This window comes from Myxine glutinosa, chromosome 6, assembly GCF_964187855.1.
Source record: "Myxine glutinosa chromosome 6, kmMyxGlut1.1, whole genome shotgun sequence".
NCBI classification, from domain to species: Eukaryota; Metazoa; Chordata; class Myxini; order Myxiniformes; family Myxinidae; genus Myxine; species Myxine glutinosa.
In genome coordinates this window covers 6,211,331-6,223,906 of record NC_136266.1, presented here as the reverse complement: position 1 = coordinate 6,223,906, position 12,576 = coordinate 6,211,331, and the positions used below count along the sequence as shown (strand labels likewise).

The 12,576-nt window shown below is 43.7% G+C and overlaps 1 protein-coding gene across 3 annotated transcripts in view; it reads left to right on the top strand.

The window, feature by feature from the left end:
• The window catches only part of LOC137429568 (mitogen-activated protein kinase kinase kinase 13), a 138,841-nt gene that overhangs the window by 45,861 nt on the left and 80,404 nt on the right, over positions 1 to 12,576 (top strand). For all 3 annotated transcript variants that reach the window (XR_013623760.1, XM_068119576.2, XM_068119577.2), the window contains exons 2-3: positions 2,199 to 2,939; positions 8,420 to 8,603. Coding sequence is in view for 2 of the 3 variants with exons in the window: in XM_068119576.2 (XP_067975677.2) it covers positions 2,261 to 2,939; positions 8,420 to 8,603 (863 nt within the window). In the remaining variant the exon portion in view is untranslated. The remainder of the gene's footprint in view (positions 1 to 2,198; positions 2,940 to 8,419; positions 8,604 to 12,576) is intronic.

Below are 12,576 nucleotides of genomic sequence, written 5' to 3'. Positions count from 1 at the left end.
GCTGAAGCAAGCGATTGCCACGCACTTGGATGAGTTGGGAAAGTCATTTGACGGCTACTTCCCCGACCAAGAGCAATACCCAGCATGGGTGCGGCAGCCGTTTACTTTCGACGTTGCAATGGCAGATGTCAACAACCAATACCTCGACGACCTCATCGAACTTCAGCAGAGCCAGACTCAACAACAACTCTTCGGCACAACAACGCTCTCAACGTTTTGGTGCTGCCAAATCAAAGGGTATCCTTACATCGCTAAAATTGCCCTTGAGATCCTCACACCATTCGTTACAAAGTATCTTTGCGAGCATGCGTTTTCGAAACTGGTGGACATTAAAACAAAGAAAAGGAGCAGGCTTGCATGCGAAAATGATTTGAGGGTGGCCCTTGCCAAAACAAAACCACGCATTTCCCAGATCGCCTCCCGAAAAGAAGAACAGAAAACGCATTGAGATGCAATTCTTCTTAATTTTTTGGTCAAATTTGAGGGGTTCGGTGGGTTTCGTTCGGGTTCGGCGCCTTTAAAAAGGTTAAGAACCACTGCCCTAAGCTAAATAACATGCCCCGCCCCCTCATGACAGGGACAGACATACAATTTCATCCGACATCTGATCTAAGCAAATACTTATTACATGTGTTGATTCTACCCGACATCGGGAGCATGTTAATTTACACATCCTATCTGTTCTGTAGTATCTCGACCCCACCGACATAACAATAGTATTCAGCCTCACCACAGGATTGAATGGGAAGCATATGTCTTCTGGCGCCGTCCTGGCTGCAACTTCAATGACCTTTTAATTACTTTCTGACCTTTCCCTTGAAGAGCGCAATAAACTCATTTGATTTCTTGTGTGCTGTATATTCAATGAAGTATTTGTTTAAATGCAAGTGAGTTTGTTCCAGCAAGTTTGATTAAATCGTTCACCAGAAGGTGATAGTCTCTGTCTCTCTGTTATCTTATTAGAGTAGAGACATTACATTCTGCAACAACACCATCTAGTTTTTAAATGAGAACAGCAAGGTAAAACATGACTGGCATCTTTTAATGCATGTCTCATGCATTCTCTATTGATTACACCTTAAACATCGAGATAACCCAAGGACCATGGTTCAACATGGGTTCCCTGGTAATTTAGTGCTGATATGTCTCCAATCAGAATTTCCGCACCTGAATGATGAAGGAATGAACTGTGAACATTGGCTGCAATATCTTTTCTGTGGCATGCCTCGAAGTTACTGCTGTGATAGCACATGACGTCCATTCCGTGCGTGTGTGTGTGTGTGCGCGCGTGCGCAGACGTGTGCATGTCTTTTCCCTCTTTGTTCCCCCATGAACCTTTCCTAAAACAACTATCTGACTTGGTATTTTCATTGTTTCCTCTCCTCCCTCTTCCTTTCCTGTTCATTCGTTTCCATGATGTTTGTCCAAACTGTCGGATCTACCTTTCTCTTCCACGAGCCTTGCTCATGTAAAAACAACAACAAAAGGGCATGGGTCATATCAACAACAACAGGCATTTTAAGGCCATTTTCCCTGCCAGAGCGGCGGTTAGCCTTGGGGTCCCCATGACGATCTTCTCCATTTCGCCCTATTTTCTGCATCTCCCCTTGTTAATCCCCTTGCCCACATTTCTTCTTCCACCATCTTTAGCCAAGTCTTTCTCGGTCTTCCCCGTCCTCCACTTCCTTCTACATTCATTTCCATCACTCTTCTCAACCAGTCACTTTCATCCTTCCTCAACACATGACCAAACCATCTCAACCTTTCTCCTATTTCCTTTTATTCGGTAAAACGAAGGTTATGAAATTTTCCCCTCGATACAAACTAGGGTGTGGTTGAAATGATGTGGTTAGCACAATTCTGGGATTATTCGTTCTCGTCCTCCGATAGTAAAAACAAGAAGGTTTTATTTTATTTGGAGACTGATCAATGGAGAAATTTTGCCAACAGAGGGAATCTTTTTTTGGGGTTTTTCCTCCCAGGTGAGCTTGTTAACCTTTTTTTAAATTTTATAAAGAATCAGTCTTTGTTAGGTTTTTATGTGTGATTTAATGGCATAATAATGAAATGATTGTCCTGCAATGCCTGTCTTCCTGCTTCAGCCTGATAATGAGCTTATGTTGTCTGGCAATATCCTGTTTATAAACCTCTGTCCCTGGCTTCTTCCTCACCCTTGCCACCCCATCCCTCTCCCGCAGCTCCTTGTAGGTCACAACGGATATCAGGAAGCCGGATATAGACGAGTGTGTTTGTGTTGAGCATGCACATGCATGGTAGCAAGACGGGGGATACACCATCTATTCAAGGGGCTTGCCGGTCTGGCTCTACCATTGTTGTTACCTTGGGTCCACCACCTGGGAGAAGTCAGACGACAGTTGTTGCTTCAACAGCTGCTACAACCTGGCCTGCTTTGTCACTGGAGGATTCCGTAACAGGTGGTGAGGGTGAACAGTATGGTTGGACTGGTGAGCATGAAACGTGCGATTTTGAACAACCCGCTGCAGAAGCTCATCGAGTGAGTAACCTGGGAGATAAGCAGATAAGGGATAGCAAGGTGGGTGAAGATGGGCACTGGAGACCAGAGACTTTTCCATGTGGCAGTGTGGGTGATGGAGACGGTCTGGTCACCGTTACCATCCTGACGAATTGCAGCGAGGAAGGGTCCGGTGAGCCTTTTGCAAACAGTGTTCTACAACTACAGGATGATGCCAGCACAGAAACAGTGTCCGGCAGACACGCTCTCCAGCAGGATCGATCCATCAAATCCAAGGGCCTGGACCAGCTTGGAGATGCGACTGAAGTGGATGCTGACAGCAGGGGCCGCATGCATCGCAGTAAATCCACCGGAGGTTTCCTTGATGGGCTGTTTGGTTGCCTGAAACCTGTTTGGAGCATCCTGGGTAAGGCATACTCCACAGAGTACAAGCTACAACAGCAAGGTGAGTTTCTCGTGCAAAGATCTGTATGTCTGTTGTTGTTGTTATTGTCAGAAGAAAATGCAGTCCATGGATTGCACACGAGAGATGTGGAGTGCATGAGCTAATAAGATGTTATTATGCAGTTTCATCTATAACGGGAAAAATTATTTTGAGACCTTACACAAACATACCTAATGCATTTTATCTCACCTGTAACTTGGTCAGGTGATCTTATGGGATGGCACGTCATCAGTCTGTCCATCCATCCGTAAACCCTTGCAACTTCTCTGAACTGCTGGTGGGATTGTGACCAAACTTGGCACAAGTGATTGTTGTGGTAGAACTCAAGTTTGTTCAATGCATCCTCCCCCTCACTATTGTAAGGTTCGTTTAAAGGTCTCAAAAGTACTTGAGTTTCAATCTAGTTTGGCCGCCATTTTGGATTTCAGGAAAACCTTTAACAATCCCCCCTCAAACTGCTTCACGGATCAATACAAGACTTTAAATTTATCATCAACTATGCAAGAGAAATATAGTTTGCTAGCAATGATGTCATCAGTCACGTGCTATGGCAGCCATATTAGATAAATAAGAAAACCTTAATAAACCTCCTCTGAAACCGCTTAACTGGTCGATGTGAAACTTTACATATGTGATCAACTACACTTAAGAAATATAATTTGATAACAATTCATGGCAGTCATATTTGATCATTAGAAAACCTTTAAAATTAATCTCTGAAATCGCTAAAATGATTGATGTGAAGCCTTACATATGTGATTGACTACCGATGGGAATGTTTGATTAAAATAAGCTGATCTGAAACACATGGCTGCCAGTGACGTCCTAATACAGAAAATGGGAAATTTAGTCCTGACAATCTAGCAGGAAAAAGGGGTCAACCTAGAACTAATTGCAAAACAGTTTGTTACCTCTGCCACCGAAGGTGGAGGTTATGTTTTCAACCCTGTCTGTTTGTTTGTTTGTTTGTTTGTTTGTAAACAAGATATCTCAGAAAGTTGTGGACGGATTCTGACAATTTCTCAGAGATATCGCGTATGTGACAAGGACGAAATGATTAGATTTTGGTGATGGATTCGGATGCGGCTAGCATAATTTTTATAGTTATTCTTTACCATTGGGAGATAGGGCCAAAAAGGATACACAGCAGGATATCTCAAAAGGTTGTGGACGGATTTGAACGAAACTTGGTGGACAGGTTGGGTGTGTGACGAGAACTAATCGATTCGATTTTGGTGAAGGTCTGAATATGGATTCGGATGCGAAAATTATTTATTTTTCAAGTGATTATTAATCATTAAGTGATGGGGCTAAAACCGATACATACAGTCGTGACCAAAAATATTGGCTTTTTTTTCAATAATGCACCATTTCTTCCAGAAAATTGTTTAAATTAAAAATATCTTGATACCACATTTGTATTTCTTTTGTTTTCAGTGAAACAAAACAAAAAAAGCTGAAAGAATTCATAAATCTTCGCTTATTCCACACAGAAATTCTAAAATGGCCTGGAAAATATTTTTGGCACCTTTTAGAAGTTGTTAGAAATAATTAGATTTCAAGCAGGTGATTCTCCTTTACCTTGGAATTGAATTCACCTGTGGTGAGTAGCAGTTGCCTGCAACATAAAAATCACTCATTCAACCATTTTGAATAGAGAAAAGAAGTCATTCTGCTGTTTTGTGTCACTGTGCGTACCGCTACGAGCATGGAGAAAAGAAAAAAACCCAGATAATTGTCTGAGGAGGTCAAACGCAAGATTGTAGCCAAGCATGGACAATCTCAAGGCTACAGTTCCATCTCCAGAGACCTTGATGTTCCTATGTCGACCGTACGCAATGTTATCAGGAAGTTTAAGGCCCATGGCACTGTAGCTAACCTCCCTGGACGTGGCCGCAAGAGAAAACTTGATCGAAGATTGCAGCGAAGGATTGTTCAAATGGTGGAGAAAGCACCTCAATCAACTGCCAAACAGATTCAAGCTGACCTTCAGACACAAGGTACAACCGTTTCAACTCACACCATCCATCGCCAACTCGATGAAAGGGGGTTCTATGGTAGGAGACACAGGAGGACCCCCTGCAGAGAGAGACATAAGAAAGCCCGACGAGTTTGCCAAAGCACACCTGAACAAGCCAAAACCCTTCTGGGAGAATGTCTTATGGACAGATGAGACCAAATTAGAGCTTTTTGGTAAAGCACATCATCACTATGTACAGAAAACAAAATGAAGATTGAAGCCTTCAAAGAAAAGAACACCTTCCCTAAAATCAAACATGGAGGAGGTTCAGTGATGTTTTGGGGTTGCTGTGCTGCCTTGGGTAATGGGTGCCATGTGTGCATGGCATCCTGAAATCAGGAGATTACCAAGACATTTTGGAGCACAATGTTCAACCCAGTGTCAGAAAGCTGGGTCTCCGTCGAAGGCCATGGGTGTTGCAGCAGGACAGTGACCCCAAACACATTTCAAAAAGCACCCAGAAATGGTTCAAGACAAAACGCTGGACTGTTCTGAAGTGGCCAGCAATGAGTCCAGATCTAAATCACATTGAACATCTGTGGGGAGATCTGAAAACAGCAGTTGTGAGAGGGCACCCTTGAAATCTGGGAGAACTGGAGCAGTTTGCACAAGAAGAGTGGATCAAACTGCCAGTAGAGAGGTGTAAGAAGCTCATTCGTGGCTGTAGGAAGCGCTTCACTAGTTATTTTGTCCAGTCTGTGCTACCAAATATGAATTATGGGGTCTCAATAATTTTGTCAAGGCCATTTCATTTTATTTTCTGATTTAAAAGGATATATTAAGTTCGGAATCAAAAACAAAGGTTCTGTAATATTAACAGTTAAATAAAGAATTGTGGAGACCAAATACTTTTGTTAATTTCAACTTATTTTTAGAGAAAATTGTGAGTTATTTCAAAAAAGTGCAAGGATGCCAATATTTTTGGCCACGTCTAGTTTTTACTGTCACATTGATGAATACTTAATGAACATTACATCCAAAATGGAGACAAAAGGATTTGGTGCAACATTAGTAAAATGAACTTTCACTACAAGTGGACTGTGTGCATTGTATGCACCACTTTTGGTAAAATATCAGTGTACAATTGTGTCTCACAAACTCTATTATGGGAAAATTTCAGAATAACCACATTAAAATCTACTCTATTCATTTCAATGAGACCTATCCAATGATGGTCAAAGTGAGAGCACTTTAACCAGTTATGTTGGCACAATATGATGGTATATGATGTCCGATGTGCGATACGTTCTTGAGTGTAATCGATCGGCATACTGGGTATGTGAGGAAATATTTTCATTGTACACACTATGCATGTGGTGTACACTGGATAAAAAAAAAAATAACCACCTTTAGAGGCCATTTTTCCCCGCAAAGCGGGGGTTGGCCTTTTTCGGGAACCATGGTTGTTGTTGTTTTTCGGTCCCCTTTTTGAAGCAACGTTTTACGGCCGGATGCCCTTCCTGACGCCAACCCTTTTTGCCGCCTTTAACGACAAACAGGGAATTACCAGTGAACTGGTACTCAATTAGCCGACCTCGGAAGGATGACAGGCTGAGTCAACCCCCCTGGTGTTAATTCAGCGATTGACCGGGATTCGAACCCAGGATCCTAGGATCCTAAGCCGGCACCCTAGCCGCTAGCCCAACACCAGGGTTCAAATTAGGAAATAAATTAATCATGAGCATAACGTGCATGGTGCCATTTATTTGGGACATACATTAGTATTCAAAACAAACAACAGATAACTTCGTTTGTTATCAAAACCAGATATCCAAAACTGAAGTCATTTTCACTCAATATATGACATTTCGCAGTTCTTCATCCATGTTATCCACATAAGACATGGGTGAGTTTGCACAATTGGTTCCCTTGCACTTACTATATGTTATTGAGCATTCCAGACTATGTTCTTTGCAGATACACCATTTCGTATTAAAGTCCGTATTGCATTTGCATTATTTTTTTTAATTATTATTTTTTGTATACATAATCGAGGCTCGTGTAAGAGCTAACACATTGAACATGAAAACATTCACAGGCACATAAAACATGCAATGAAGGGAGTGGGAGAAAAGAGGAATGAAGGAGTGAAGGTGAGCAGAGAGTCTTGATTTTGGCAGTTTCACCAGAAGAGGGTTGCAGGCAGATCTTGTGCGTCGTGCAGGAATATTTGGGGGACAGAGCACAGACAGAGCAGGGGGAACAAGGCCGGAGAGGAGTCGGTAGAAGACAAAGACCACCAACCTGCCTGCAGTGAGGGAGAGAAAGGCCATCAGAATCAGCTTCATCGCAGGAGCTTCCAATGATTTTGAATGCTTTGGTTTCAACCGAAAAGACACTGAATGAGCACGCCACTAGAAACTCACTGTGAGGTTGGAGAAGTGGAAGTGAATGTCGTGTTCGAACACGTCCATTACGCCATCATGGAGTAGTACAGAATTGTACCAAACGACCCTGGTCCAAACATAACCACATTTTATTACAGTAAGAAAATGTACAAAAATGGTTTAATTGTTTAAATAAGGTAAAAAGGTATCCCAAATCTTAAAACTTATCCCTTTGAAAATGCAAAAAAAATGGAAAAATCCCAGACAGTTTTAGATATTTAAAAAACGTGGCCAGACAGAGATTTAAGGACTGTAAAGAAGGACATGTCTGGACCCGGACATATGGTAACCCTAATATTGTTACTTTTTAGCTCACCTGGAACGAAGTTCAGGGGAGCTTATGCGAGGGTGCATCGTCAGTCAGTCAGTCAGTCAGTCAGTCAGTCAGTCCGTCCGTCCGTCCGTAAACACTTAAAACTTCTTCTCCGAAACCGCTGATGGGATTGCGACCAAATTTGGCACAAATAATATATGTTGTGTTGTGACTAAAGTTTGTTCACGGCATTAAAAAAAATCGGGATTTATTGGGGTTTACCGGGGTCAAAGTGGATCCAGGTTAACCCCCCAAAAATACATATTTGCTTTTTCCTCTGAAACTACACATGCAATTTCGATGAAACTTCACCACAACCTTAATCACCCATGATGTGCCAATGTTTGTTCAAGGCATTAGAAAAATTTGGGTCTTAGGAGGTATATGGGGTTGGCGGAGGGGGGTTTTCCCCCCAAAATAGGTATTTTTTTTCTTTGTTTGTTTAAAGTCTTATGATTATATTAGTATGATTCTACATGCTGCCCTGTCTTCCAGCAAGCATTGAAATTGGTTTAAAATACCTTAGTCGGTGCAGTATACTGTTTCTTCTACCAGGTGAGCGCCAGGGGTATTGCCCCTATGTTTGTATTTGGCTTTGGTGCTGGACATGGCAAGCTAAAATGAGCTTGTGATTGAAAAATCAAAGGCATTTTGCATTTTACCAACAGGTTTATAAAAGGATTTCCCTGGAATGTGTACCTTTTTGAGGTACATCCTGCCCATGATGTCTGTGTGTGGTCCCATCCCGCTATTGTGGCAGACAAATGGGACGTACCGTTTGAGGAGATCTCGGAGCTGCAGTGGCTGGGCAGCGGAGCTCAGGGTGCTGTGTTCCTCGGAAAGTTTCGTTCTGAAAATGTTGCCATCAAGAAGGTCCGAGAGCTGAAGGAAACTGACATCAAACACTTGCGGAAGCTGAAACACCCCAACATAATTGGTTTCAGGTAATTAAACTTTGTGAAAAAGGAATTGCAATGGATATTACACTACTCACAATAGGTTAGGGATATTGTGGGAGTGAGTTAATTTTTTTTTTTTATATAGGGGTTAGGGTTAGGGTATTGAAATCAAGAATGCTGTGTTTTTTCACACTTATTAATAACCATAGAATTAGGACCAACAACATTTTTCAACATAATTAATACACAAAATCAACCACACCGAAGAACCTGCCAATATCCCTAACTTATTGTGAGTCGTGTAATTCCACAACTCAGGATATCTTTCTCATCATTGCTAATGAAGCACCTGTAATCGGCATCATGAGTAGAACGTCAATACATCGGTGTCACATAAGCATCACATATGACATGAGCCTTGATTCTCTAATGTTAAATATTGCATTTGCAAAAATTGTAATTAATGTGCCTTTTGAGGTTTGTGCACCTGCCATGAGTAAGTGCATTCGGTGGCATTTTAAAAATAGCATTAATCTCTGCACAAAGGTAACTGCATTCCTGTGGAAGCCAATTGGTGTGGATAAATGAACAGACTCGTGTATCATATAACCATTTTAGTTTGACTGCACCCATTCCATGTATCATCACGTGATGAAGATTGGCTAGGGGTTGGGTCTGTCATACAATAAACGTTACCATGTATGACATCACTACTTTAACCCTTAATGTCACTGACGTCACTAATACATAATACCCAAATCACTGACTTGATTTTTTTTTTTTTCCAAAGGTGTGATTACTCCACTATGGGTGGTGGAAATACCAATGAGTGCAAATGAGGTGGACACGGGTGGGCAGTAGAAGAGGAAAGTGTTAAGGAATTGCATGGGGACGGGGGGGGGGGGGGGGGGGTTGGGTTGGGGGAGGAGGGGAGGGAGAAGGGGGGTGAAGAATCCCCTGTCCCTTTGAATGGGAATAATTGTCATATCATAATTCTTCCTGAGTGTTTGTTTAAACTTAATTATCAATTTAAATAGTTGAACTTACAATTGTTTTGTCCATGGTTCAAATGTTTGTGCGTTCCATCTTTCTTCGGAGTAGCTTTATCTGAGGTTACTGGAATGCATTGAAGCAACTTGAGCAGTGGGAAAATGCTGACTCTGAGACATCGCTTATCATCGATATCCCTATCTCGGGAAACGTTTGATTCCGCACCTCAGAATTTCCCCCTCCACCCTCCAGGATCTTAGCGTATTCGCACCATCATATTCCTCCCCTTTTCAATCCTATCATGTTCACACAATCATATTCTTTCCCTTTCCAATCCTATCATGTTCAGTGTTCACACCATCATATTCTTCCCCTTTCCAATCCTATTATAGTCCAGGTATGTATATATATATATAATATTGTTGTGGAAATGAGAATTGTGTTTTTTTTATTGTTGTAAAAATATCACCCTCCTTCCTCCAGTTGTGTATAAAGGTCAAAGGGCGTCCCTTAGTTAGGTCATATACAATCACGTTAGCCAATCATAGATTTCCTCCTTGTTGGTAGTTATTTCCTTATTCTGTGTATTAGGTTAAGGCTTTGTCTTCCATTAATTAATACTCCATTTCACCGAATTCAAATAGAGTAGATTCCCTTTCATTCCGATTCCCAAAGCCTCGATTGCCAACTGCATTCGCCGCCATTGCCATGTGCTCCGGCTCGGAGAAGAAAGGCGTGTCTCCACCTCGTAATAGAAAGGAGGAGTGAGTCGGGCCCGCTCAACCAATCCAGTCAAAGGGGTTTGGCTTGAGCGGGCGGAGAAAGAACGATCGGGGAGGTTCAAAAAGGTTAGAGGGAGGGGCATATATAACCCGCACCACGAGGCCCCCACCTGAGATCAGTCAAGACGAGCGCCAGAGAGAGACGAAAGACGAGCTTCAGAGAGAGACGGGAGACGCGTAAGAGAGGAGTCCTGAGAGCAAGCATTGAAAGAGAGTCCTGAGAGCAAGCGTTGAGAGAGAGTCCTGAGAGCAAGCAAGAGCAGTACCACGCAGCTTTGACTCCACCAGGCAGCGTTGGCTCCACCAGGCAGCTCCGACCCGTTACCCCGCGGGAGCCAGATTGCGGTGGCATCGGTGGCCGTCGAGGTCCAGCCCGACGTCCCGTGCGGGGTCAAGCTCCAGCCAGCTCCGTGCCTTCCTCCCCCTCCAGCCATCCACCTCCTGCCATTCCTGTCATCATCCCCCGTGTGAGTTTGCTTGTAGTCTGTTTTGTGTGTCTTGTCCTGGGGTATTAATTAAGACTGCATAGGTAAGCTAAGGTGCACTGTGTCTGCTTCTTCTTCTTCTTCTTCTGTTTTTACTTTATTATCCTTCCTTCTCCTTGGTTCCTTTCATTGTGTACATAATAGTAATAAATATAGTAGCATTTCCAACCCTTTTGCCTTCGTCTTCCTCTTCTTCACATCCTTGTCGTTTTGGTGATTTCCCAATTGAATACCGGTGGCACGATTTGGCCAACGTTTAAGGAATCGGGTCTAGTCTTGGTAAACGGCTCACGCCGCAGTTCGCTTCGCTCGGCGCAACATCCATTACGCTGCGGCCGTGAGCGGGGGGTGTTCCTTCGCGTACCGGGAAGCACTGGTATTTAGGTCATAGGACTTGTGGGCCTAAAACCCTACACAGCGCCGACCGGGCGTGGCGTCATACCCTCGGGACCACGTCGGTCAGTAACAGACGAGGGGCTTAATCCCCCCTCGATAATGGGAACCGAGGCCGACGTCGGGTTCCGTAACAATATATATATATATATATATATATATATATATATATATATATATATATATGTATATATATATATATATTATATATATATATATTATATATATATATATATATACACTTCCGCTTCCGGTCCGGTCTGGAGAGGACGCTGGCGTTACTTGTTCGCCGCTTCTCCGACTGGGCCATTGTACATAGTTTGCTTTTCTGGTGGTCGTGGCGGATTTTTGACCGTTGGGTCTGCCCTCTGCTCGGTCCCGGCTCTGCTCCTGGCTTCGCCTGCCCGGCTCCTCCACTGTTTCCTCAGGCCCGCTCCCGTTGTTTGTGGCCGTTGTTTGCGGCGGTGGCTGTTTGCCGCTGTGGTCTTGATTAGCGGCTGCAGTCGTTTGCCGCTGCGTTTGCCGCTGCGTTTGCCGCTTTGCCTCCTCGACCTTGGCCTCGTACTCGTCCCTTTGCTCCTGCCTGGCATGGCTCTGAGGTACTCCGCCGCAAGGCTTCTTCTGCTCAATACCCGCTCCACCCCATCATGCATCTCTGCCATCAAATCAAATGGACTCCTCCGACGACCCAGGTACATTCACCGTGGCTCCGGTCGTAAGTTTGTTTATTTGCAATCAGGTCACTCCATCCCCGTCCTCTGGTCGGCTCAGCGCACTCTCACTCTTCGTCCCAGCGCACCTGGTCACAGCAACCCACACGATCGCACCTCCTGCCTACGAACCCTGGCTAAATCACCTGAATTCATCCCTGCTGTTCAAAACAACATCAAGCTCACCCTGTTCAACACCCGGTCCCTCAACAACAAATGCCTCATCCTGAACGAATACATCCTGGATAACAAACTGGACTTTCTCTGTCTCACCGCAACCTGGCAACAACCTCTGGACTACTACACACTTAACCTCACCACACCCAATGGATATTCCTACGTCAATAAACCACGCTCGGAGGGCCGAGGTGGTGGAATTGCCGTTATCCACCATCAAGACCAACCTCATCTCCATCTCATCTGCTCCATCATTTGAACACCTGGCTTTAAAACTCTCTGGTCACACGCAGTCAGTCATGGCTGTCGTCTACCGCCCTCCCAAACCACACCCATCATTCCTGTCTGACTTCTCCTACTTTCTGACCCAGCTATGTTCCCTCTCCCCCTCAATCCTCCTCCTTGGTGATTTCAATATCCACATGGACTCCACTGACTCCACAATAACCACTGACTTCACTGATTTACTCACCTGCTTTAA